Source organism: Photinus pyralis, unplaced genomic scaffold, assembly GCF_008802855.1.
Source record: "Photinus pyralis isolate 1611_PpyrPB1 unplaced genomic scaffold, Ppyr1.3 Ppyr1.4_LG6, whole genome shotgun sequence".
Classification (NCBI taxonomy): Eukaryota; Metazoa; Arthropoda; class Insecta; order Coleoptera; family Lampyridae; genus Photinus; species Photinus pyralis.
Window position 1 is genome coordinate 110,998 of NW_022170663.1, and position 27,481 is coordinate 138,478.

Consider the following 27,481-nt stretch of genomic DNA (forward strand, 5'->3'; position numbering starts at 1 on the left):
TACTACTGGTCACGGCATTGCATCGTTTGCACTGAATATCCTTGGAAGTCTTCAATGTTAACAAATATGCTTTGAAAAGAGTGCTCTTATTGGTCGCGTAAGTGTACTGATCGTATTTAATATTCCCAGAAGACATGTGTGAACAAATGTGTTCTCAAATTTGATTTATCTTGAGTTGCGTAAATACACTCATTACATTTAAAATCCTTGGAAGCTTTGTGTGTGTTAATATGTGCTTTTTGTACTCATTGAATGGAAAGATAATGTTTCCAAGCATCCTCGATGCACGGGAAAACGACTTTCCCGCATCGCGGTGTTTTTTAGTTTCCGCTGGAGAGAAGGGGTTATGCGCGTTCTTCGGTTGGTAGTACTTATTGAAGTCAACGAACGTCATGTCATGGTTAACTGTCATCTGCTGTAAAATCAATTAAACCGTTGGTTGAGGGTATTTAGTGCGATTAATCGGAAACAGACGTACACTAAGTTTTACGTAAATATATAAACAAGAACTTATAACGCAATCAAATTATTTTTCAGAATTGGAACTCAAGAAAAAGTAAAATTTATTGTTAAAACGTCTTAAAATGTGACCAGTGATATTCTGCAACTATTCGCATATGCAGTTTAAGAAAGCACATATTAACACACACAAAGCTTCCAAGGATTTTAAATGTAACGAGTGTATTTACGCAACTCAAGATAAATCAAATTTCAGAACACATTTCTTCACACATGTCTTCTGGGAATATTAAATACGATCAGTACACTTACGCGACCAATAAGAGCACTCTTTTCAAAGCATATTTCTTAACATTGAAGACTTCCAAGGATATTCAGTGCAAACGATGCAATGCCGTGACCAGTAGTAGCACTCATTGCAAAGGCAAAATATGTATTAACCAAAGATGTGGAAGTTTTAAATGTGACCAGTGCAAGTGGGTAGTTACAAAATTATGTTACCAACCAAACATATGATTGTGTTACCAACTCATGATTAAAAAAAACTAATTTACAAAACTTTATTAATTTTGACCTTTTTTTACGCAATTCGTTACAAAAAATATTGTACCTAACTCTTTCGGAAAGAATTTTCCCGCATTCGCACTAAATGCAGCACTCCCTACGGTCGTGCTGCAAACAAAGTGCTCATGCGGGAAAATTAACTTACCGAACTTGTTAGGTAAATAACTATTCTTAAACTGCATATGCGAATAGTTGCAGAATATCACTGGTCACATTTTAAGACGTTTTAACAATAAATTTTACTTTTTCTTGAGTTCCAATTCTGAAAAATAATTTGATTGCGTTGTAAGTTCTTGTTTATATATTTACGTAAAACTTAGTGTACGTCTGTTTCCGATTAATTGCACTAAAGACCCTCAACCAACGGTTTAATTGATTTTACAGCAGATGACAGTTAACCATGACATGACGTTCGTTGACTTCAATAAGTACTACCAACCGAAGAACGCGCATAACCCCTTCTCTCCAGCGGAAACTAAAAAACACCGCGATGCGGGAAAGTCGTTTTCCCGTGCATCGAGGATGCTTGGAAACATTATCTTTCCATTCAATGAGTACAAAAAGTAGTTTTCTCGCAGTTAACATCACGTTCAGGCTTTTATACACCGATTTGTACGGAAAATCCGTGGTCGAGTAAAAATTTTCTTATTGAGTATTGGTTAGGGTTTTAGTATCCGGTTTATCTAGTGTCAGACGTTAGACATTGCTATACCGCTATTCTTTGTGCCGCACTATTTAGTATCCCTCTTGTTTATTTGTGATGTTATCTGTTACAGAGAAGACAGAAAAACGCCCTTTTTGAGCTTGAAAAGGTTGCGACCTGTAGTTCAAAGGTTTTTTTAAATTTCATCATCTATTTCCTAATATAACGTTTGATTCCCTACTGGTTATCGATACAATCGAAATGTAATTACTATGTACATTTGTTTGATTATAGCTGCGTTGTTTTCTGAGGAAACCTGTTTTGATTTTAATAATTTCCTTGGTGACGATTTGATCCCCCTTTTTGATAAAAAAAATGATCTAAATTTAAACATGTATATTTGAGATCTAGATATTCCAGTGTACCTACTGTTTGTAATATTTTGAGATAATTTATTAAATTACCCTCGATTGCAACATCAATTCTTGTTTATATTACCCTGTCAATTATTTTATTTCTTTAGCTTATCAAGTCCATAACAAGGATCTCTTAGTCTGCCTTGTTCCCCTTTAGGTAAGTATTCTCTTTTCTCTTTTTAAATTTACCACAGACCAAGTGGCGCCTATCCGGTTTACTATTCCTTTGCTGTGTCTGTAACATTCAGGGCCGCTTAAAAAAATAAATCCAATGCCCCGGGTTGGGCGAGCAAATAATAATGCTGTGTACATTTGCCCGACCAAAATGACCCATACACAAAACATGATTAAATCGAGGATTAAATCCAATTTCACCAAGCGAACTACTGTGATTCAAGAGAGTTATATTTTGTAATCTTCCTCTATTAGTGATAATAAAAACATAATTTGTTGACCAATTTTGTGGAGGAGCAGCAAACGCAGCGCGGTCAAAGTTAAATGTGAATACCTAGACACAGAGTATCGAAAGCTCGATCGGAAGGATGCGACCAGTACCTTCTGTATGGAGATTGATCAGAAATGTCTTCAAACAACCATCTAATAAGTATGGTAAAATCATCAGACATCGCATACAACTGAAAATACTTGTAGGCTTGTACAAATTTACAAAAAATTGAGTGGATGAGACCAAATCGAGCATTTTTTCCAAATAAACAATGGCCCTAAAAGATTTAGCAGGAACCTCGGCAGGAACGTTCCTAAACGTCCAAAACTTGCGATATTTTTAACTCTATTCTCAAGAACAATATTCGTATATCGATGGATGATAGTAAAATGTTTCGTCATTTCGAACACCCTGTCTCAACATCTGCTCTAGCAGTAATAACTATTGACTAATATCAATACAGGATGACATTAGAAAAAAAAGAAAAAAGGCATTCACCCTTGCATTCGCCTTAAGGCAAGTAACCTTAGAGATATATTGCCCTCGACCTCGCTCTTGACATTGCCCTACTTTTTTTCACTGTTTTGCTCGCTGTTTTGTTTGTTGATGTCGAGGCGCTATTTATGGAAAATGTTATATCGAATTTGAGCTTATAAATCCTATACGCTTGTTAAATTTTAAATTTGTATTCCCCGAGGTATTCCCCAAAACTCAAACATAAATCCTGCTCCGTTTTAGCGATCATCGAGGCGATCATTTTGGGAAAGGTAAAAAAAAACTTGATTTAACCCCAATTTAATTGAAGAATCGGTTAAACGATGTTTTGGTGGTTTTCTGTTTACATTATACGATTTGCTACCAACAATTACGAATAAGTAAGATTGGACCCGAAAACATGACAACTAGCAAGAGAAATCGTAAGTAAAATCACATAACGGAAATTGCGCTCTATATGCTTGGGGCTCTTATTATTATGGGTACCTGTTAAAGAAATTATTTATTTACGGTTTTTTTATGAAATTTTAAGGGAAGGTGCTTCAGATAAAAGTAAATTAAAATTATATGTCATAAAATGTATCGCACATGCAATAAATAAATTTCTTATTTGTGGTTCATTTTTTTCATAGTTGTTAGTTGAATTTTTGTACTGTTAAGTGAATTAAAAACACACGTCCAAAAAATAGATTCTGCATGCGCAGTTCCAAATTCGGAAATTCCAATCAATTCCGAAGATATGCATTTTATATACAGGGTGTCAATTTTAAAACTTGCAGTCGGCCATATTTCCCAAACTAAAGAAGATTTTGAAAATTGCGCAAAACCGTTTCGGGGGTATCGAGGAGGAACCAGAATGACGTTATGAGTAACAACCCCCCACCGCCCCTTAACCCTCCAACCCCCCCCTCTTCAAAAATTCTAAATAAAAAAATAAAAATTAAGCCATGCCTATGTTCAAGATTTGGTCGCTAAATTCGAAGAAACGGGATCTATTATCAATAAAAAAAGAAAGCAACCAAGATTGCTTAATGAAGCAGCTCAGGTTGAAGTTCTTGGCCAATTTGCCATAAATCCCTCAATGTCAACATTTAGTTTTTTTATTAATTGTCTTTACTGAATATTGACTTTATTGGTACCACTGGAAAGCATTTTTCAGTAGTTTTCCAACGATGTGTCACAAGTATGGGGTTGCCATTTCGGATTTTTGAAGAGTTGGGGCTGGGGGGTTAAGGAGGGGTGGGGGGTTGTCACTCATAACGTCATTCTGGTTCCCCCTCGATACTCCCGAAACGGTTTTGCGCAATTTTCAATATCTTCTTTACTTTGGAAAATATGGCCGACTGCAAGTTTTAAAATTGACACCCCGTATATATATGGGCCCTCTGGACCCCTCCTTACCACGGGATGTTTTCCTCTCCCCCAGTGGGTAACCCTACAAACGTCTCAGTATGATTTAAAAGCCAATACGATTATAACACATGGTGACAAGAGTATCCCATCCCTTCCTGCATTTAAGACTCAACTAGAAACTTTATCACTATTTTTTTGGTATAATTTTTAATAAATTGCTTTATCATTAATAAAAAAAAAGCTAAAATCCCCAGCCCAGGATAACTAAAATCCGAGCTAAAAGCCCTCAAAAAAATTTGGAGGGTGATTTACTGTTTAATTTAATTTCGAAGGAAGACAATCACTGTCTTTTAAGCACTAGAGAATTATTTGATCAAATATGCATTTGCAATTATTTTGTATGAACACTACAGATTACTCATGTTTAAACTCTTCCAACCTGGTACCGAAATATTTAATGATAGCTTTGGTTATAGATCAAGGCCACATACTTAAGAAACTATTACAAATTGTTCCAGTGACTGTGGCACACTTGTCATTGAAAACTATTTACATATGTATTTTTGAAGCTTTATGGTAATTATTACGTGATTAAGTCTTGAAATTTAAGCAGTGAGGAATTAAATTTCAGAAGGAATCACAAATTACCCCAAATTTCCTGTTCACAGTTCAGTAAATCTTCTTTGATCGTCTCTCATTATTCCATTAGAGCCTTGAAGGTAAATAAATATTGAGAAATACCAATAATGTTTTTATACTGCACTGTAAATGAAAGTGAATGAGTGATTACTTAATGTACGAATTTCCCTACACACAGAAACACATAATAGACGCAATACTTGCAATTGCTTTGTGGTTATTAAATCTAAGTCCCGACCATATTTTAACGAGCTACTAAATCTGTACTTACCGGAGTAGGACGACTTAGATTTTTCTAATAGTTTGAAGGTAAAAGGTATGTGCACTTTCATCATATTCATTTGAGGAATACGTGGAGGTACTTGATGTAAATTATTCGGAAACACAATATCGTCACCGTGCACTCGAAGTACCATCATGTTTCTTGAGGGCATGTAAAAAATAATCCATATTAGACTTGCAACATTATTGGATGCTGTTAATATTATAAAGGGATTCTTAAATTTGTAACTAACCTGGTAATGAAGAGAACCATGGCACAGAAACATAGTAGTACCGCGAGCACCGAAAAAATATTTGAGAGTTCGGCCACGGACACTAACATTGTTGTTAAGGTCATAATTAATACACTTTATTTAATAACAAAATTGTAGATAATAAAAACGTGTGCGCCACACATGGCGGTAAACAATAAACTGTTTTCAGTTTATAAAACGCTAAATGTTTTGCATTACTTCTCGTTAATTACGTCAACATCAGCTGACCCGTGAGTGTGACACTGACAGCCAGCTGAGCAGCTGCCAACTGCCAGTCGCCGCTTTAACATTTAAAACCACAAGCATGGTTGCCAAGTCAATTTTAAAATTAACATTAGAGGGAAATTTCTGGTTTGTTTGTTTACCGCATTTTTCTGACATGCGCGAGCGCGACAAAAATGATTTCATTATAAAACCACAGTTGTAATAAGAGACGAAACAATATAAGGAATCGAACTCTTTTATTAAAAACTTTTGCTTATTTTCGTTTCCTATTAATATTTCCTAAGACAGATTCGAAAAAGCAATTTCTAAATGACTCAAAAGAGAGAGGAAGAGAAGAGAATTTGTTGTTATATTATTTTATATCCTAGTTTAAATAGATATCGTTTTCAAAGCAACTGTTTTATTTGTTAATCTAATGCAATAAATGGACTGGTACTGTACGTACAAAGACTGTACTTTAAATGAACGTTCAGAGGATGTACAAGTATGTACGTAGATAAACGGTCCATATCGTTGACAAATGGACCTACAGTAGACGTCCATTGTACAAATTCTGTGTATACGCGTACGTTATTACTACTTATGTTGGTTGTATGTACATACAGTGGACGTTTAATGTACGTCTGTGGGCTACGTTGATGGACGTGCAAAATAAAGATATGCGTTATTACACTGTTGGACACAGATGGTCGTGTAATTTATAACTGTTGCGATTTTGTGGTTACGGACAGACTAAGGCATCTTTCGCCCACGTTTCGCTACGGCACTGCTTTTATATTAACCAAAAAAGTAGCACAAGAGCAGCAAACTTGTTTATATATATAAATAAGTACGTTTGGTTGCATTAGTCATTAAACCTCACTGGTTCCCGCGAGTGAAAGGTAATTTAACTTATTGCTTTACAAAAGCCTTATGAATAACTTGGTATTCAAAATATACATACTTGAAGTTTCACGACATCTATGATTTCGACTAAGTTACTTTTAGCAGGTTGGTAAAAGAGAGACAAAATGCACAATCGACCTTAGTTTGTTTTTGTTTATTCAATCAGCTGTTTTTGGCGTGTTCTTAGCGGTGCAAACTTTTGACAACTTCACAATTTTTTCAAATTCAAATATGTCCGCAAAGAAACTACTTTCGGTTGAATTTGAAGTATTCGGACGAGTACAAGGTAAGCTTGCTACTCTCCAACTCATTAATCTAACTAGTATGTTTGTAGGTGTTTTCTTTCGAAAGGTAATATATGTACCTTGATTTGATTCTTCACTTCTTAAATTAAAGGAACATTTTTATTAGTTCACTCAGCAAGAAGCGAAAAAGTTGGGATTAAAGGGATGGTGTATGAATACCGAGAGCGGGACTGTTCAGGGTGTTATGGAAGGAAATGACGATAAGATAAATGAGATGTACGGGTTGAAACCTGTCTGTTTGTCATTGAATTTTTATTTCTAGGAAGAAATGGTTGGAGACTATTGGTAGTCCATTATCAAAAATTGAAAAAACTGATTTCAGAAACCAAAAGGAAATTACTGAGCTTACTTTCAGCAATTTTTCAGTTAAACGATAATTATAACTATAAACATTCTATTTATTGCCATTGTGACGTTATATTTATATCATGCATTACAGTATTTGTAGTTTATTTGTTATATTTCTCTAGCTAGATAGTACCTGTCTGCCAGAATGTTTTAGCACCCGCGGATAGCCTCTTTAAAAGCTCATTAGACACCTTCCAGAACTTTTTGAACCTTATGCAAAGATAGGGTACCTTTGGAAGAACCTTTAGAACGCTTGGATTTATAACATCTACAAAGCTTTAGAAATAACTTTAAGGCTCTGAAGAATCTTTACAAGACTCTAGCAAGGACTCAGCAGAAGAGGCCCAAACAAAAATTCAGAAAGACGTTAGAATAATCTCTGGAAGATTTCAGAATCTTTGGTTTTAACTAGGGTGCCTTCACAGGGTTTTCTAGTAAATTTTTAGGAGTTTGTAACCTTCTTCAACGCCTTTTGGATGCTCTCCATAAACTTGCCAGTACCTTTTAAACAATCTTTTATATCCTTTCCAGAGCTCTGTAGAGCCTGTCACCGCTTGTACTGTATTTTAAGTCTTCTAAAGCTGTTAATTTATATAGACTACTTTAGTAAAAGAGACGACTAGAGGGTGTGGTTTCCAAAGAAGGAGATGTTATCCAAACCAAGAAATGCTTGCCGCCTTGTAAAGCTTCATAATGCATTTTACAGGCACTTTATCGCCTTCCCGCACCTCTTTGGGCCCTTTTATGAGCTGAGCGAAGGGATCTTTTAGTAGAGAACGCTGCGAAGAGCCTAGTTCTTAAACCGGTCGAAAATGTTCAAGAAACATTTGAAAAAGGCCTAAAATGCATTTAGAAATAAAGATCTGGCTGTCATTTAATTTTGAATATTGTTACTTTCACTTCCGTATTTTAATTTTCGTTAGTGTGCGATTTATTCAACTGGAACAAGTTGATATTGTCAATATAATACCGATAACAGCTTAAGGGGCGTAAGACGTAAGAGGTTTATTTTCTGTGAAGCCAAAGCAACAATATTCAAATGAATTAATATGATATTTGTATTAAGAAGTTATTTTGGATGCATAAAATTAGGCGCCCTTTAGAAGTATTTTGTCATTTAAAAGTAGACATACGGAAAAACAATACATTAAAATCCCTATGTCTGCTTCTATAAAATATCACCGTATATAGGTACTATCCCTACGATACCTTGGGTTGTGCAACCCATCATATGCATATTGGAAGTCGCTTGGTCTCTTCGTATTGATTAACGTATTAGGTACGTTAATTAATCAATGATTTAAGCTACTATTAATATCAACCTGCTGTGAAGGTACTTAATTATACATAACTTCGACACATCTCCTAACTTGAGGAATTCAGATACTATAGTAACGGATGATCTTTCTTTTTTTACATAGAAGCACAGAATTACACAATAAATTAAGTAGGGAGACACAATACACGTACCTATACCTTTGAATATTTATATTCAAAGCCTATACCTACATGCGGCAAATTTTCTATAACAGTTAGGCTAAGAAGTGAACTTAAACTTCTTCATGGAGAACATAAAATCTAGCGGCGAAAAAAAACGTGTGTTTATCACAATACCTAGGTACTTTATGGATTCTGCCTGTCAGTGCTCTAATTAATTTTCTTTTAAACAAACGGGAGTCCGGCGATGGGACCAGCTGGAATCTATAGGAAAGATGTGGAAGCCGAAGGGCTGCTCTACAATGGTGAGCACAGTTGATCCAAAAATTAACTTCGTTAAAACGTTACAATTCTTGAAAATTGAACGCAAGTTAAAATTAATTATTGTTCAAATCCCATAGGTATTTATTTTGGTTTGGCATAAATAGGTAAAAAAGGCAAAAATAAAATGGGTAGGTACCTACTTGTAGGTATGTTTTTGATAATGTAGATAAAATGTAGCAGTAGAATTAAAGAATCAAACACATTTATTTCTAGCTCAAAAATACGTAGGTAGGGCCATTCATATGTTACCACAGAACGAGCAAGCGCCAGCGTTAAGTGGCCCATAATTGAAACTATAAAATAATAACATATCAATAAACAACCGGACTAGATTAACGGAAGTTCAATTTACGGGAGTTATCATAGCGTTAACATTTTTAGAAGTTAACTTAAACGTTAATCCATTAACTTGGTTAATTAACGATTAACGAATTAACGAGTTAATGCCCATCTACAGCTCTTCACCCCGTTTTCGTTTCTGAAATGTTTCTTCAGCAAAAATTGGAGGTCCTTACCTATTGATCCTCGTCTATAGACTTACACCGATTTAACATGCCACCACGCATAGGTATTACCTGTATTAGTAGAGAACTATTGAATTAAAGAGTAGGTACCTACCTAGCAGATTAATGTTTTCCTGTTGGGCATAAGACAGTCTAATACGAGTGGTGGCAACTATTACTTACTACCAAAGAATACTACCTACTTACTACAGTAGCTATGCCATTTCGCGATGTGATGATAGTAGAATCGTTAGCATTCTTTCCAAGTGGAAACTCGAGTTTAACATTTATGTATTGGTCTCGGACATATACGTACTTCAAAATGCGTTTTCAGGGAAAAGAGAGAGAGAGAATTGTTACACAACTTCACGAGAAAATTTTCGGTTACTATTCTGGAATATTTTCATACTCACCAAGTCGCCTTCACTGTTAAATCGCCACTGATTGTGATTTGGTGCTTTTAAATTTAAAATCTAGCAAGTGACCAGCCTTCACAATGATTTGTGAAGTCTAATCCATGACAGTAACGTGACATAAATGGTATGGCATAATGATGTGTGCGTTTGTAGTTAAAGCGGTGCAGACATGCCTTAAATGTGCGACGGGGTTGCTGGAGCAGGAACGAGTACGGTAAGTGAAACCCTTTCTGCACGCTAATTGTAAGTTATACCACTCTTTTCAAATGTCACTTGTGGAAACTGTTCAACAGTAGGTACTTACCTATTATACCTATATAGCGAGGGTTGTGCTCAGATAAAATAATTTTGTTCTTGAAGATGGTGTCACTCGCGGCGGTTCATATCTAAAATTACACCCTGACTTTTGTTAATACCTATATAATCGCGGAGACATTGCTTAAACAGTTCCTATTCAGGAAAAATGGTTGACTAAATTCCCTACACAATTTGGGCCCAACTTTAATTTTTTGGGGTCAATAGTTCCCGAGAAAATGCCCCAATAATAGACAATTTTCTTGCAAATTAAGTTTTTGTCGCCTTTTGGGTAAAATATAGGCTCAAATAGTAGGTAATTCCACGGGGAAATCATGACATGAAGATATAGTGCAAGTACCTACCTATTTGGTTTTAAATTAAAACTAACGGGAACGGCAGATGTCCTTTCTTCCACCGAGTTCCGCTCTACTCGGCCTTTTCGGTTTCGCACTTCAGTTTAACTGTTGAAACTGCCTTGATGCTCGAAGGAGTTTTTCAATATGAGTTTTAATCGAAAATCGTTTTTTCTCGACGCAAACTCTACGCAAACAAAAATATCCGAAGGTTAAGATGTTTCTGCAGAATCATTATCACTACATACGCAATTACTACTCAACCGGACGTCCACTGGCAAGAAGCACGCCAGACCTTTAACTCCAGACCATCTCTGGTTATTTGGGCAAAGGAACCCGTGGTTGGACGTTCTAATGTCATTTATCTGGACCATTGTTGCATTAATGGTAGAGCGAGTGTCCTCAAAGATCTCATCTATATTTGCAGAGAACATAACAGTGCCGATAAAATTCTTAACGAGCATGCGTAATCCAGAGCAATGAAAGTTGAGAGCGCTTTCTTGCTTCGTATAGGACGACAAAGTAGAAATGATTGAACATCATTCCTCGATTAAGAACAGAGAAGTCCCTTTTTTTGACTCGGCGGTCCGTTTCTCCTATGCTAACAGCGTTTGTCTCTACCTTCAGGATTTGAGAATAGAGGAACAACCAAAGAACCCTGAAGAGTGAAGAGTTGTTTTCAGTTCGACGCTCGCACAAATGTTGGTTTGGGTTTTAAACTGCCCTGATGATTGTTCAGATGCTAGTACGATCCATGAAGAGTCAGAGTAGCTTGACACACGGGCGAGAAGGACAGGACAGGACTACAATGGTTAATTCATAAAAACAATTGGTTGTCGACTTATCGAGATATTTAACAAAATAACATTTTTTAAATAGCACACCCTGTATATTTGATATATTTTGAAAGAAAACGAAATTCTGAATAAAAATCTTCCAATGTTGCGGCAAATTGGTCCCAGTATTTGCTTCCGAATTGCTAGAAAAATTCGCTGCAAACTTACAGTGTTGCTAAATCCTCAAAAGTTGGGAGATAATGACATACCTGGTGTAATCGTTCATTGGCGAAGAAGGAGTAGTGTAAGTACAACTTACCTTTCCAAAATTGATAAACATTCTACTCAGTTCAATTCCAAATTGTTGCCGAGTGCTGACACTGTTCCTGATTTGCAAAAAAAAACCTGCCCCATGCCATGGACAGCCTCTCGCTTTTATTGCTTGTATTAGATAGACTGGATGAATTTGTAGGTAGGTATGTAGGTACTGATAAACAACCGACATTCATAATAATAGGATGTTGTTAAGTGGTGGACACGAAATTACATTCTAATTGCGCGGAATGTTATTGCAATTTATGTATCCAGTCTACCATGTTTATCCTTTCACAGCATGCGCACAATATTTTATAGCATTCTTGGAAATGTTAAGATTTTGTAAACATTTTCGTCTATTTAAAGAACAATTGTGATAAGTAGTCATAGAAGCCGTATCAAATATCAGTTTTGTGTTAGAATTACGAGCATGTTATTGAACTGTACCTACCCGGCTAAAATGAAGAAGTGAAAGTCTTCCAGTTCTCCATCTGCATCGATTCCATCATCTATAAAGTCACTAAACATTGCTGTTCTCGTGGCAAGAAATTGATAATAGGTACCTACCTACATATATAATAAAAGTGGAATTTCAGTGAATGTGCGATAATCCATGATGTAGGTAATTGAAAGCCGCGCGCAAATTACAGTGAGTAATTTTTATTATTCATTATATAATTAGTTTTCTTATAGTGTAATCAGTGATCACCATGAGATGTTAAGTTGATACAGTCACATATGTAGGTGATAATGATAAAAATAATTATGCACTTTGTACTGTTGCTATTAAAGAATGCTATTAGACGCCAACGCAACTAATTCAAATCTTGTAGCCCATCAAAGGTAGTTGGCAAAAAGAGATTTATATTTAATATTTGTGAAAGGAATTTTTTTAGCGCCTAACTTTCTTCTATTGGTAGATACATAAGTATACAAGAGAATGGTTTTCTTACATTGGGAAACACACCATTAATTCACTGAAATGTTGTTACCCTCTTTACCCTCATGCAATACGTCCCTTTACTAACGTGCGGCAGGTGAGGTAAATGTGCTATTGTTTGAGTTTTGTTCGTTCGTCTGTCCCGACTCACTTAGGGGAATATTGTTCTAGAAGTCTGCAATTTTTGCAATAGGTTGCCTATGCCTTGATGGTGTGCCAGACGGTCTTCAAATTTTGTTGTCTTAATTAAGGGGCCCACCATTAATCATTTCCCGACATGCTGTTTCTGAAAGTAAAACGTGCATAACTCTATCATGGGACAACCAATTTGTCTCAGATTTTGTATTATACGCATTACGCATGCTTCTAGTGGTTCCGTGTAAAATGGGGTTGAGGAGAAGGGGGCTAAACACATGTTCCCTTCATGGTGTTGTAATGAAAGATCTTTGCTGGTACTCTAAAGATCTCAACGAAAGGAACTGTTTTCTACCAGCCACCGCTCTTCTCCCTTCCCCTTATCAAAATTGAGGGGGGAGGTGGCGGGACACGAGTTTATTATTCTTCATGGTACTCTAATGAAAGGTCTCAACGAAAGAAATTGACTTCTACCAACTATCGCTTTCCTCCACGACCTATTTTATGGATCGGTTATAATTCCTTTCCTTTACCATTTTGTAATTGGGGAAGGGGAGCTAAACACTGGTATTACCCTTCAGAGCCGTTCCTACTCTTAACAAGTAACAATAAATAAACATTTCATTCACAAAAAAAGTAGGCATAAAGTATATTATGCAAAAACAGAAAAAGTACAAACTAAAATTTCGCTTTTCTTGCTTTAACAATACCTTGAACCACTTCCTTTAAACTAATATTGTTCATGTGTCACTGTGACGATCCCAAATAATTTTGTTATAACTTTCAATTTTTGAAAGGACCGTTCGCCTGTAGGCACCGAATGATGATAAAGGAAGCTAACGTACGAAGTATCGTGGGTATAATCATATACAGGGTGTTAAATTGAGTGCCGATAATACAGGGTGTGAATCCTCGGGTGACTTTAAGGAGAAAAGTTTATATCAATTATAGGTAGGAACGGCCCTGTTATCCTTCATGGTGTGCTAATGTAAAGTCTCAACAGCAGGAATTAATTCCTACTGTCCTTCTTCCCGAGATAAGTTATAGCTCCTCATATCTCGAGAACAGAGTGTCGGACGAGAGTGTACCCAAAGGCAAAAAGACACGTCTAAATGAGTCATATCGAATATCTCAAGAATGGAATGTCGGAGGAGGGTACTTACAAAAGGCTATTGGAACATCTGGCCAAAGCATATGTACCTATTGGTGAAATCAAAATGAATATCTCGTAAGCCGGCAAAATTGCGGTAACTTTGTTATCATTGGAGCTACCTACGAAATCGTTTAGAACGCGGAAAATGCGTACTTATAGGTATTTGTTCTCAGGATGACAGAGCTCAAATTAGAAAGTAATTGGTCGTCGAGTTATAGAAATATTCAACCAAATAGCATTTTTTAAAAGAAAGACCTGATGTATACACACATATGGAAAGAAGATTATGTGCGCCTATATAATATACTTCGTATCCAGCATTTGCTTGGTTCATCTTTAACCACCCTCTATTTGTGGTGATCCTGTCGTCTCTATGTTGTGTGGTTCAAAATTTGGAAAAACTTTAAAAAACTATCTCTTCCGGTTTCACTATAAGCATTCGTGACAATCAAATATTTATTCACTGCTTAATTATCATACATATAAAGTACTAAAAATATACATTTGTTATCTGTACACATTGACACGTCAATCAACCATGACATTATAAACCAATTCTGTACTAATTAAGAAGCTTGAAATTCGAAGTTCAATACAAGTGTTGATTGCAATTTTTAAAACATGACCTATAATATAACGGTTCTATATTGCAAGAAGTTGTTACTATAGGTAGGTACTTAGTTTTTATTATATGTCGTTTTAAGAATGTTTTTTAGAAACGTTGATTTTAACCAAAAGATATCAAAATCGTAGACACTTTATCGAAAAAAGAAAATGTTTGATTGACTTTCGCCAAGTGTCATATTTTTTTAAACTATATTTCATTAATTGTTTTTAATGTCTTGGTAGAATCCCATTATGACGATGAGCTGACGTGTTTGACCTGTAACTAAAAGTCTTCTTGGTGCGTTAATTACATGTATTCGGTTAAACACGTCAGCTCATCGTTATATGTATTAATATATTTATTAATTATAATCCAGTGTATATCATTATGCGCTAGTATAACATAATATTCTATTTGTTGTACTTCTGCAATCATCAACGTAGAACGATAGTGGGAACTGTTACACAACACCTTTTGCATTGTCAATCACCCAAGAATCAAGATATCAACGTTTAGTACCTACTTGCCTAGTTACTTGATGCGATTGTGTTAGTTTAATAAAAATAGAGCTGTAAAATAATATGGTACGCGTAGTGGTAGTAAAAGTCATACTAAGTATATGATCTTCGGTCGTAGTATAACAGAATGGTGTCGATGCAATTCTATATACAATTGACACCAGTGAGAATTTTGAATTTTTCTCACATAACGCATCGAAATAATATTGTTAACATGTTTACTTAACTTTGTTATTCGATTGAATGAAACCACGATATCTTATCTGTAAGGTATTTCAACCTCTAATCCCACATTATTATGTGGTGGGAATGGTGTACTTAGTTTAAATTTAATTTTTATTCAGTAAAATGTGATCGTTACTCGGTAGTACGTAGCATACCATGTGAAACATGAACTGATGCCCGAAAATTTGTGGATTAGTTTGGAGCGGAGCGCTACCGGAAAATGATGACCAAAAAAGTAATATTGTAATTTATCTATTTTTATTATTTGTGCGAACTAATATATTCGTGGGGTTGTTACCATGTCAAGCTTGTGCAATAAATATCTTGTAGTCACTCATGCATGTTTACGGTTAATAAAACTCGCGATAGGTGTGTTTAACGTTGCTCGGTTGCGGGTTGCGGGACTACTGCAAACACATTGTGCAATGCCTTTTATTGTCGTTTGTAATTGAAACGACCTACATACACTAGGTACCAACATTTATCTGTTTGGGAATGCACAAAAACCCATAAAAAATCGCACATAATCATCCTATCATACATGCTTTACAAACAGACGTGCTTGCTCTTGGAAGTGATCGATGATTGGTGGTGCTAGCGTTAATATAATATATATTTATAAAATGTGTAAATTAAATAATAGTCCAGGAAATAGAGACTGAAAATGGACCATTTCCTGCAAAACGAGAAGTAGTCCAATTTTTTTTGCATGTCGTGGAAGAATATCTGGTACTACCCCGTACTACCCTTAAAACGAAAGAAATATCTTCACTAGCGAAGGTTGCAAGTTTAATTATTATGTATCCCCTTTCGTAAGAGTGCAGGGTAGGGTGATTTATACCACAATACATTCATTTTCTCCTAAAACTCATAAAACATAAATTATAAAGTATAAAATTGGGTTAAAACATCTACACAGAAATTTCAGAATTCTTAAAAATAGAACCAACTCTCAAGCTCTACATCTTATTTAATGAACATATGAAACCAACCAAATTTCAGGGGTTTTGGGGGTGGTACGGGGGAAGCACAAGGGGAGAAGGTCGAAAACTTATAGATTCTTAACCACCAAATGACTATGACATGCAAAATAAATCGGAACTTCTCATTTTGCAAGCCCTCTATTCCCTGGACTACAAGTATCATTTTGACGACTAATATGCGTAAACTGCGAAATGCGAATTTTATGCTACTGAACTAGTTTCCGGAAAATCAATAGCGGCCTAACTTAATAGCCAAAGTACACGTACACCAAATTTCAACACGATCGGCCATTTTTAAAAAAAGTTATAGCGCCCACGGACGAGCGGACGGACGGACAAAAATTAAGTTACCAAAAGTATCTGGAGATCTTAACTAACACTACTTACAGTTATAGCAAACGCAGGTCAACGGGTGGAAAAAAGGACAGACAACCATACAAAACTATAAAGGATCTGAGGATCCTTAATAAAGTGCGCAAATACGACGGTTTGTCCGTCCATCCGTTCATGTGAGAAACAAGATCTCTGTTATCTACATCCAAATATTAAAACTTCTTTAATTACGTCTTTCCTAGACGGGACCAGTGTCAAAATTCAAGTTTGTAAAGTGTGCATCTAACCCTAACGGATGTTATCATGACTTGATCGGAGGCTGTTAATGCAACACATTCAACTAATTACCTACGGTTAATTGTACTTATCCAAAAGTTGGAATGAAATCTACAATTTCGGCAGTCCAGCACGCTTTTTGTTCCTTGGAATGTGAGGTCAAGTTGCGAAGTCTGTTATCACGTTGTTATTTTGCCTAAACTACTTAACATATGTTCCATGCAGTCAGTTTACACAGATAAATTATTTATTAAGCGCACTAAAAAGGCCAAACGGATTCAATGTTACCATCCCGAAACTGGGAAATTTCACTTTCGAATTTGGATTTTGAAATAATCAAATATCAATAAAACTTTACTTGCTAATTTTGTTCCAGATGGATAATGGCGGCTTCTACAGAAATTCAGAGGAAGGAACCGAGTTAGGATTTGTTAGAAATCCAGAAGCGATGAGCGTTCCAAATAACGGGAATTCCGCATTGTACGAACCCTCAACCTCCTGTAACACCCAAGTTTGTCAGTCGACAAGAAACAAATTCCCACTGCCGAATTTATCAAGCAGCCCCTGGAACAGGTGCAAAACTATAGCCTTAATCGTAATGGTAACTCTTTTTGTACTCTGGATAATAATATACGCAGTTCTGAATCAAATGAACCTTATGTAAAGTTACTTTGTTAAGTTTATTGTATATTTTTAAGGTTGTCTATACGTATTGTATTACAAAGGTTTTATCTATAGTACCTAGCTTACGTATGAATTTGTTTTAGTTAGGTATTTATCTTTTTATTGTTGATATTTTTAACAACAAAATCATGGCAGGGCTTCCATTTAGACTGCGTTGTAGATTATATACGAATTGATAAGCAATTAAATGTTACCCATATTTATATTGATAAGCAAATTCACGACTGTGATACCTAGTTATAGGTTTAAACTGTAGCTAAGGATGTGATACAAGTATAACAACTATTTTTATCAAATACCACTCCCAAGTCTCTTCTGATTTTTTCACTATAGCTATATATTTCAATTGGAACATTTGCAAAACACTGGTTTTCATATCTTCAACCACAATGAGAATCATTGAATAAGAATTCTTTACGAAGGGGTAGAAGTAGAAGAGCCGCATAAATATTGTTTTAGAATTCCCAATTCTGAATTAAACCCGTAATTTGCAATCCTTGATACCAGTTTTCGTACAATATTTAAGCATTCGGAATGTGGCCATGCCTGCCATTCGCTATTTGAAATTGCGATTTTGAAGTACACTTCTTCAATTCTAAAGTTATTTGTTTTTCGGATTTAATAACTTTCTTAAGATTCATCATCAGGAGAGTTGTTCAGTGCACTCCCGTCATATTTCTGGCATTGTATTTACATCATTAAAACTTGCCAAATGTTCCGGAGGCATTGCGAAATTTTTTCTTTCAATTTCATATTTAAAGAGCGAAAAAATCAATAAGCCAGATCATTTAGTGGGGTCTTACACTTTGCCAGAGGTGCCTTCAAAGTTTCAAAAAAATGTATACCTACTGGCCGGAAAGCCCAACAAAGGCGGTTTTGCTTTTTCCACTTTATGAATGATATCAGAACGTTAAATTATTAGCGTTGCCTGGCAACAGAAACGCCTAACAAAAAACAAGCTATCGATTTCACGAGTAATCTAACTCAAAAACTAGAAGCTGCACATCTACACTATAGCAGAAAGCTTTTAGTGAAAATTTAAAGCTATTGAAATTTCTGAGATCTTAGAGGGACAGCCAGCCAGCCATAACGAATACCAGGCGATCAAAAATGAGTTGATATAGAGTCGCTTGGAAGTTCAAGTTAAATACGATTTCCCATGTAAACAAATTCCAAAGGCGACTCGACAGCAACTTATTTTTCATCGCATAGTACTTATAGTGATTTTTTTTTAATAAAAGCTGTAACATCCCTAGTCAACATTTTATTGTTTTTCAATTATTGCCCAACTTTCGCCGGGCATTCAAAAAATTATTCATATACTTTGTTTCACTGGTGCTGAACCTGACGTCATAAATGTGATTCTCACTTCATTACATTTAAATCGATTGAGACAAAAAAATTACGTCATTAACGTAAGTCGTGACAAATAAACCAATTGATCTGTCATAATATCAATCCGTCAAATGATTTTCGTTATAGACAGATTTCCAGTGTTAAATGCCTTTTGATTAAGTAGTTTGTGTTAAAAGTGAAGTAAATATCATCAAAGTTAAAAACGCTTAGGCAAGTCGACAGTGCAGCAACGCCGTTAATAGACAGGTATTAAAAATATTATATAATGGTTCGATTCGCTCATATCATGAATTTAGGTCATTCCCGTTACCATTAGGTAAATATGACGAACCGATACACAGAATGAAGAGGTTCGCTAGAACACTTAGGTATTGAATTGATTTTATAGGTGAGAATGTTACACTCCGTTCCTTACACAGTAATCTTCAACGACTTGATTTATGTTGGATAGCAACAGGATAAATAGGAACGTCAGATATAAAACTTGTCAGTGTATTGAACCATTATCATTATAGCAAGTATACAACAAATTGGCGACGAGGATTATTGGTGTAGCACTTCGCATTACAGTTGCAGATATTTTTTTCGAATTAAATTTACACGAAAGAAAACATGGCATCGGAAAAAGTTTATGAAGCATTAGTGGATCTCTTGCATCAACAAGATCGTAGACTTCAACTGTTGGAGCACACATTGAAGGAAACCGTATCTACCAATCCATCATCAGTGTCCAACAGTAGTGAATTGATCATCGAGGCTTTGGCAAACAGCATAAAGGAATTTTCATACGATCCAGAAGACCACAACACGTTTGACAAGTGGTACAATCGATATGAAGACACCTTTATCGCAGCCAAGACTCAAATCAATGAGGATGCACAAATCAGACTTCTGTTGCGGAAACTCGATCATCCATCTCATACAAAATATGTCAACTATATACTGCCCCGTACAGTGAAAGATTTCAACTTCGAAGAGACCGTGAAGAAACTCAAGGCGATATTATGTCCACAGACATCAATTTTCAACCGACGTTTCAATTGTCTTCAAATGAAGAAGAAAGATTCAGACGATTTTGTAACATATGCAGGGAAAGTGAATCGAAACATAGAAGACTTCATTTTCTCCGAGCTGGGTGTCGAACAATTTAAATGTTTAATCTTTATATCAGGACTTCAATCACACAAGGACAGTGACATCCGTGCTAGATTATTACGTAGATTAGATACTCACACTACCGAAAATCCTATTGAGCTACATCATTTGGTTCAGGAGTGCCAGAAGATGATTGCATTGAAACAAGATACGGCACTGGTAGAAAACAAAAATCCAGTTGTCTCTAAGGTAGAATACAAGAAACATCCGCATCCACGTAATAACAATAAGCAACCAACTGCGACGGATTTACCGAAATATCCATGTTGGAAATGTGGTGGAATGCATTTTGTGAAATCGTGTGAATTTATCAAACACACATGCACGGATTGTAAGGGTGTAGGCCATAAGGAAGGTTATTGCAAGAGCGGTAAACAGAACAATTCTCAGCAGGGGTATAAATCGAATCCCAAAGCAGGGAAAGGCAAATCTGTCGCTCAAACCAAACACGTAAGCATTCCCAATGTTCATAAAGTGAATTTCCAACATAAAAGAAAGTATGCTACCGTACATATTAATGGTAAAATGACGAAGCTTCAATTGGATACCGCATCAGATATCACCATTATATCATCAGATATTTGGAAACAAATTGATGTACCAATAACTGAACACACGTCATTTCAAGCGAAAAATGCATCAGGAGATCCTCTAGAGATAATTGGCAGTTTCTATTGTGACATAACTCTCAACGAGATCACAAAGAAAGGCAAATGCTATGTCACTTCTATTCCTGAACTCAATTTGCTTGGTATCGATTGGATGGATTTATTCGATCTCTGGTCTCAGCCATTAAATACTGTATGCAGTGCGGTAACAACAGATGAGGAAGTTCCTCATGAGTATATCAACATATTGGCTCAACAGTTCCCAGACGTATTTTCAAAGCAGCTTGGCCTCTGCACAAAAACCAAAGTTAAATTACATGTCCTGCCAAGAACAAAGCCAACTTACATATCTAAACGACCTGTATCTTATTCAGCATTGCCATTAGTAGATCAGGAATTAAAACGTTTAGAAGAAATGAACATCATTGAAAAGGTGGAATATTCACTCTGGGCGACACCGATTGTCGTTGTACACAAATCAAATGGAAAAATCCGAATATGTGCAGATTATTCCACGGGCTTAAATACAGCACTCCAACCTAATAGTCATCCACTGCCACTTCCAGAAGACATATTCGCATCATTAACCGGAAACAAATATTTCTCCGTTATTGACTTGTCGGAAGCGTATTTTCAATTGGCTGTAGATGAAGAATCGCAAGAACTTCTTACCATTAATACACATCGCGGCCTATACAAATTTAAAAGGTTACCTTTTGGAGTCAAAACAGCGCCTGGTGTTTTTCAAAATATTATTGACGCAATGATTGGTGATTTACCATTCGTCCAATCATATTTAGACGATTTAATTATCTTCAGTAAAAATGTTACTGACCATAAATATCATCTAACAAAAATAATGAGCAGAATCCAACAATATGGATTCACTCTTCAAACACAGAAGTGTCAACTGTTCACATCGGAAGTAAAATTTCTAGGTCAAATTATCAGTGAACACGGTTTGAAACCAGACCCCAATAAGATTGACTGCATCAGAAGAATGCCTATACCTACCAACATCAGTGAGCTACGTTCATTTCTGGGTGCTATAAATTTTTATGGTAAATTTATTCATAAAATGAGCCAACTCAGAGGCCCACTTGACGTTCTACTCAAGAAGAACACTACATGGTATTGGACTCCGGATCAACAATCGGCATTCGATAAACTGAAGGAAGTATTACAGAGTGATCTTCTACTCACTCACTATGATCCGTTACTTCCAATAATAGTTGCAGCAGATGCCAGCAATCAAGGGATTGGTGCTGTGATTATGCACGAACTCCCCAACAAGAGTCGAAAAGCAATATTTCATTCTTCTCGTACACTGACAGAAACTGAGAAGAAATACAGCCAAATTGAAAAAGAAGCACTTGGTCTCATTTATGCAGTTACCAAATTTCACAAATACATATTTGGTCGTCATTTCACATTGGAGACTGATCACAAGCCGCTTCTACATATCTTTGGAAATAAGAAGGGTATACCGATCTACACTGCAAATAGATTACAGAGATGGGCGTGTACGTTACTTCTTTACGATTTCGACATAACATACATTAATACTGATTCATTTGGCTATGCAGATTTTTTATCACGACTCATCGATTCTCAACCAAGATCTGAAGAAGATTCCGTCATCGCTTCAGTATACACAGAAATCGTTATCAACAGCATTCAGACGAATACTGTCACTTACCTTCCAGTGTTATTCAATGAAATCGAACAGGAATCCAAAAATGATTCTAATATCACGACAGTCATTGAATACATGAGTTCGGGCTGGCCATCTAACAAGAAGGAAATTAGTACTGACCTTCTACCATTTTTTAATAGGAGAGACGAATTATCCGTAGTTCGTAACACCTTAATGCTTGGAGAAAGAGTGGTGATTCCTACTTCACTCAGGACCAGAGTCTTGAAACACATTCACAAGGGTCATCCAGGAATAGAACGATCCAAAGCACTAGCCCGCAGTTACGTTTATTATCCAGGAATTGATAAGGATATAGAGAGGTTAGTTAAAGAATGTACTAAGTGCATGGAGACCCGTACATTACCTCATAAGACTAATCTCAAATCATGGCCTGTTCCACAAAATGTATGGGAACGTATACATATAGATTATGCAGGACCACTGCATGACAAAATTTTCTTTCTCATCGTGGACGCTAAAAGTAAATGGCCTGAAATATTCATTCCTTCAAATTCCACTACTACAAGTACTATTGCATGTATGAAAGATGCATTTTCGAGATTTGGAATACCAAAAACGGTCGTTTCAGATAACGGATCGCAGTTCAGCAGCCATCAGTTCCAAGAATTTTGCAAATTACATGGCATTGAACACATAAAGACACCTGCTTATCATCCACAATGCAACGGTCAGGCTGAGAGATTCGTAGATACTTTTAAAAGAGCGATCAAACGTATTAATGATGGAGAGGGGGTCGTAAATGCTTTAAACACCTTCTTAACCACTTACCGCTACATTCCAAATAAAACACTCGATGGAAAATCGCCCGCCGAACTTATGTTGGGACGAAAACCAAGGAACATATTGGACCTCATGAAATACTCAAACACATGTGGTATAAAGGATCAACATAAGATTGAACAAGAAAGGCAATTTAACAAGCGACATGGAGCTAAATCGCGCTCATTCGTTAAAGGTGAATTTGTATATGTGAAACGTCATATTGGTAATCATTGGAGATGGTATCCAGGTACGATCGTTGAACAGATCGGTTCCGTTTTGTACAACGTCTCGCTTGATGGTGAATGGAATCAACCACAAGTCCGGGTTCATACAAATCAACTAATTCATCGATCATCGACAAAAGATAGCCCACCAGATGACGTTCACTCCAAACTTCCATTGGATATTCTACTCGAGGAATTCGATAATATATCCGAACCAGAACAAGAAACATTTCTTACACCAGTATCACCAATTAGGGATGTTTCTGAAAATGTTAACCCTTCTATTATCATGCCACATCCAGTAGCCACTGTACCCAGACCAACTAGAATTCGTGAAGCCCCAGGGTATCTCAGCGACTATGTGCTTTTCTAAGAAAAGGGGGTGTTGAATAGCAACAGGATAAATAGGAACGTCAGATATAAAACTTGTCAGTGTATTGAACCATTATCATTATAGCACGTATCACAATTTAGACGAAACCTGGATATACAGTATACAGTAAAGGGTCTTTTAGAAGAAGCTGGCAAGATGGTACTCTCAAAACAGTTAGAAAAAGAAGTGAGTGAAGGGGTCCGGTATATACCTACTACTCCATGCAGGATCAGAAGATGGATTTGTGGTGTAGTGTCGTTTTTTCTTATGTACATACGATTTGAATATGAACATTTGAGAGTTTTTTCAGGAATAAATATCATCACTACCTGTTTTCTCTCACAATTGCGTTTTTTTAAAATAAATCGGATCAGAAGATATTCAAGATCCTTATGCGAATATCTCGACTGTGTGGCAAAAGAACAGAAACTGTATGTATGCGTTGTTATTTCAATGAGCCAGTGGTATAATGACTACGCTTTATCTCAAATTTGTAAGATGTATAAATGCGAAAGGCTTACCGATAAACCATGGCCTATTCTACTTCTGCAAATGGCTAGTTAAGGGTCATTAAAATTCGCGCAACTTAACGCGTATTCTTCACATTGGTAGCATACTTAATTTCACATCAACATTATGTAAACAAAATATTAATTTACGAACTGCCTAAACAAACTTTAAGTTACAAATGTTCCTATGCGTTTTCTGTAACCATCATACACTTCATCTCAAAGAGTTTCGGATGCTCTGGCAGTATCCATTTCGATTGTCGGTGCAAAGAATCGGTTACGTGAGGTGATTACAAACGGTGGAAAAGGTTTAATTCATACCAACGCACTTCCTCTACATAAAATACATGACCATTTACCCATTATAAAACCTAAGAACAGGAAAAAACCTATCAGGACCAGATGCCTTATAAGTGATTGTCAACTTGGGCGGTCTAATCATGATGAACGATAGTGACACCTTAATAAATAAGTTGAAACGTCAATGTGACAATATGTAAACCAACTACTAATTTACGCCCTGCCTTAATTTTGCTATGACGTCAGATAGTGTGACGAAAGGTTCAGCACCCTTGAAACAAAGTATAAACTCATTTGAGTTGTACCTCTCCACGGAAATCTTTAGTAAAAGGCGAAAGATTTATTCGCAATTGAAGAGAAACCAGAGTACTGAATCAGGGTACATCGAAAGAATATCTTGAGAAGGTGAAACGTTACTACATACAAATTTTTTTAGTATTGCCATCTATAGGCCTTACATGAAATGAGTACTTTACAACAAAATTTGATAAATACGGATTTGTTTAGCTTTAATTCATGAAAAACATCAATATATTAGAACTTAGAGCTACCTTAATCAATTTAAATTCATAATACCAAAGAGTATATAACGTAAAAACTCTTCTTCTTCTTCTTCTTGGAGTCCACAATCCTTGGGTTGGCTGGACGCAGTCCTCCATCCTTTCCAATTCTGCGCTTTTCACTTCTACATAACTACCCTTGCCTACGTCCCTAACTATTTGGTGTATGTATTTATGCCTCTGTCGTCCTACCCTTCTCTTGACCTCTACTCTACCTTCTATAGCTAGCTGTACTAATACTCTGATAATAATAAAAGGTACTTAATTTGACTAGAAATAGACATCGCATCGGATCACGATCTCTTTGTCACACTTCTTTTTAAGATGGCAATGCATCAATTAGCCTAAATAAACTCAGAAAACAATTCCACATTTAGGCATCTTTTAAATAATTTATTTAAACAAATTCAATGTAGTTGAAGACTGAAGAGGCATGAAACAAAATCGGAGGCACCTCGATGTCCATGGTATACCATACCATATACCAGTTAAGCCTTTATGTACCCATCCATATACTTTTTGGTACTACATAATCAGCCCTATGATATATGAGAAACGTCAATTGAATTTATATAAATTCAATAGTGTTGTAGGTTATCTGCCAAAATTTGCGTTATAAATTGTATAGACAAAATTACGTTTCTGACAAACAACTTGCACATGTTAGTGATACATCACAGAGCTGATTTTATCTCTGTACGTATGTAAATCGTGTGTAGCAAATTATCCGCGTTAAAAATATTCAGGACAGATTTTTAGCTGTACAAAGAGATAGCTGATCTTACACACTCATACAAAAGAACGATACGACACGCACAATAGCTTGGGTACATAATATTGTATAAGCTAAACATAGATTTACACTTTACAATTACAAATGTATGTGTATTATGTGATGAATTATCTATGTTTGTATTTAATTAAAACCGGGACAGCGCGTACGCAGTCCCGACTACCAAAAATTACGCGCCCGAGTTATCCGCATTAGGGATAATCGCAGGAGTCAGCCCAATCGTAGTGCAATGAGAAGGCCTCTTCCTGGGGGAACCGCCTTATTGATCACGGTAACCCCTACGCCAGGTAAGTATGCTTTCTTCGCGTTTTCGACAACCTCATATTCAACACTCAACATAAGATCAAGTGTCTAAGTTGTTGGTGGCGCCACTACTTATTCAACTTAGTCAACTAACATAATTATCTACAACTGGTTCAGAAGATTGACACTTTAATTACGATATCTGTAACTTATGTGTAACTACAGTTCACGCGACACTATAACATGTTTTTGATTCTTGTATACCGACGCGTAGAACAAAAAAGAATTCTAATCCGACTTTTGTAGCAATTAACGTGAAGTCGTGAACGGTCTATTTTCACAATAAATATGAATTTCGGTTTTATCAACGTAGGGGTAGCTACATTCAGTTCTCATATATATATTAAGAAATATTGATTTTCGTTTCAGAGTCGGTTTCAGTTATTATTGCAAAGTAGTAAAGTCGCTGAATGAATTTTCATTCAACCATAAAATATTTTTTGTTACACTCATTCCTTGTGAGTCCAACAGATGGCAACATTACAAAAACTTACACGTGTTAACGTTGCACTTTTGTAAGATAATATTTCGTGTAACCCGGATTCGTTACTCTGGTTTCTCTTCAAATGCGAATAAATCTTTCGCCTTTTACTAAAGATTTCCGTGGAGAGGAGCAACTCAAATGAGTTTATAAACAATTTTTTTAATGCCCGACGAAAGTTGGGCAATACTTAAACTAAACTAAAATTTGAGTAGGAATGTTATATATAGTCACATACGTTTCTACTAAATGTCGTTGTTTGCGATTTACTAGTTTTGTTCTTAGCTGTTTGCTTATTTTGGCGTTTATGGTACTGAGCGTGAGCGCAGAAGAAAACTAATAATTTATTCATAAACTACAGTGGCCTTTTCAGATGCTTATAATGACCTAATAGGCTGACTTATTAATGCGTTTTATGTTGTAAACTTATGTTTTAGACAATAAAATATCTCATTGCACTAGTTTTGTAGTTACAAATTCAATGTTTCCGATCCAATCCCATTACAATTCAACAAAATTGTAAGCATTTTGAGTGGGATTTATTGCAAACAGGCTGACATGTTTACTTTCTGCCATGGCAATATAAATTCTATCCCTCGATTGCCTCATTTTTCCCATGTCCCATCACTCAATAAACCAAACAACAACCTACCGCTATTGCATTCGCAATATTCTCAACACCATCACCTCGGACCTCCCAAAAGCCAAAAACAACTCTACAACTCCATCCTTTAGCAAAACCTATAAACCCA

General features: G+C 36.1%; 3 protein-coding genes, 1 long non-coding RNA gene and 3 other non-coding genes across 9 annotated transcripts in view; 4 read left to right on the forward strand and 3 right to left on the reverse strand.

Moving 5' to 3' along the window:
- Window positions 1-5,797, reverse strand: part of LOC116173786 (cell growth regulator with RING finger domain protein 1-like) — a 30,752-nt gene extending 24,955 nt beyond the window's left edge. The window contains exons 1-2 of one of the 2 annotated variants that reach the window (XM_031491474.1): window positions 5,530-5,797; window positions 5,286-5,446 (exon numbers count right to left, since the gene is read on the reverse strand). In XM_031491474.1, the coding sequence (XP_031347334.1) occupies window positions 5,286-5,446; window positions 5,530-5,633 (265 nt within the window). In that variant the 5' untranslated portion in view covers window positions 5,634-5,797. The remainder of the gene's footprint in view (window positions 1-5,285; window positions 5,447-5,529) is intronic. The other variant, XM_031491475.1, reaches the window with a different exon arrangement.
- Window positions 5,798-6,279: 482 nt separating this feature from the next.
- Window positions 6,280-7,417, forward strand: LOC116173787 (acylphosphatase-2-like). Of its 2 annotated transcripts, none has more exons than XM_031491476.1 (5): window positions 6,280-6,765; window positions 6,827-6,946; window positions 6,995-7,011; window positions 7,072-7,181; window positions 7,228-7,417. In XM_031491476.1, exons 1-5 carry the CDS (start codon window positions 6,738-6,740, stop codon window positions 7,340-7,342), a joined length of 390 nt encoding a protein of 129 aa, XP_031347336.1. In that variant the 5' UTR covers window positions 6,280-6,737; the 3' UTR covers window positions 7,343-7,417. The 2 variants fall into 2 exon arrangements, with proteins under 2 accessions (XP_031347336.1, XP_031347337.1); XM_031491477.1 differs by having other exon boundaries at window positions 6,291-6,656; window positions 6,763-6,946.
- A 7,664-nt stretch (window positions 7,418-15,081) lies between these two features.
- LOC116173997 lies at window positions 15,082-17,901 on the forward strand. Its single transcript, XR_004146006.1, has 2 exons — window positions 15,082-15,547; window positions 17,281-17,901. It is a non-coding gene; the product is annotated as an uncharacterized LOC116173997 (long non-coding RNA).
- A 1,569-nt stretch (window positions 17,902-19,470) lies between these two features.
- On the forward strand, window positions 19,471-23,783 carry LOC116175202 (uncharacterized protein K02A2.6-like). The gene is made up of 2 exons (XM_031493336.1): window positions 19,471-22,941; window positions 22,993-23,783. Exons 1-2 carry the CDS (start codon window positions 19,557-19,559, stop codon window positions 23,781-23,783), a joined length of 4,176 nt encoding a protein of 1,391 aa, XP_031349196.1. The 5' UTR covers window positions 19,471-19,556.
- A 1,060-nt stretch (window positions 23,784-24,843) lies between these two features.
- LOC116175228 lies at window positions 24,844-24,962 on the reverse strand. Its single transcript, XR_004146277.1, has one exon. It is a non-coding gene; the product is annotated as a U5 spliceosomal RNA (small nuclear RNA).
- A 1,116-nt stretch (window positions 24,963-26,078) lies between these two features.
- On the reverse strand, window positions 26,079-26,240 carry LOC116175223. The gene has a single exon (XR_004146272.1). It is a non-coding gene; the product is annotated as a U1 spliceosomal RNA (small nuclear RNA).
- Window positions 26,241-26,794: 554 nt separating this feature from the next.
- On the forward strand, window positions 26,795-26,916 carry LOC116175227. The gene has a single exon (XR_004146276.1). It is a non-coding gene; the product is annotated as a U5 spliceosomal RNA (small nuclear RNA).
- Window positions 26,917-27,481: the final 565 nt, after the last annotated feature.

Coding starts and splice junctions, on each gene's coding strand:
- LOC116175202 (XM_031493336.1), top strand. CDS start 19,557: ATGGCATCGGAAAAAGTTTATGAAGCATTAGTGGATCTCTTGCATCAA. Junction 22,942..22,992: donor TACTACAAGTACTATTGCAT/GTATGAAAGATG, acceptor CGGTCGTTTCAG/ATAACGGATCGCAGTTCAGC.
- LOC116173787 (XM_031491476.1), top strand. CDS start 6,738: ATGATTTCGACTAAGTTACTTTTAGCAG. Junction 6,766..6,826: donor GACTAAGTTACTTTTAGCAG/GTTGGTAAAAGA, acceptor TTATTCAATCAG/CTGTTTTTGGCGTGTTCTTA. Junction 7,182..7,227: donor GACGATAAGATAAATGAGAT/GTACGGGTTGAA, acceptor TTTTATTTCTAG/GAAGAAATGGTTGGAGACTA.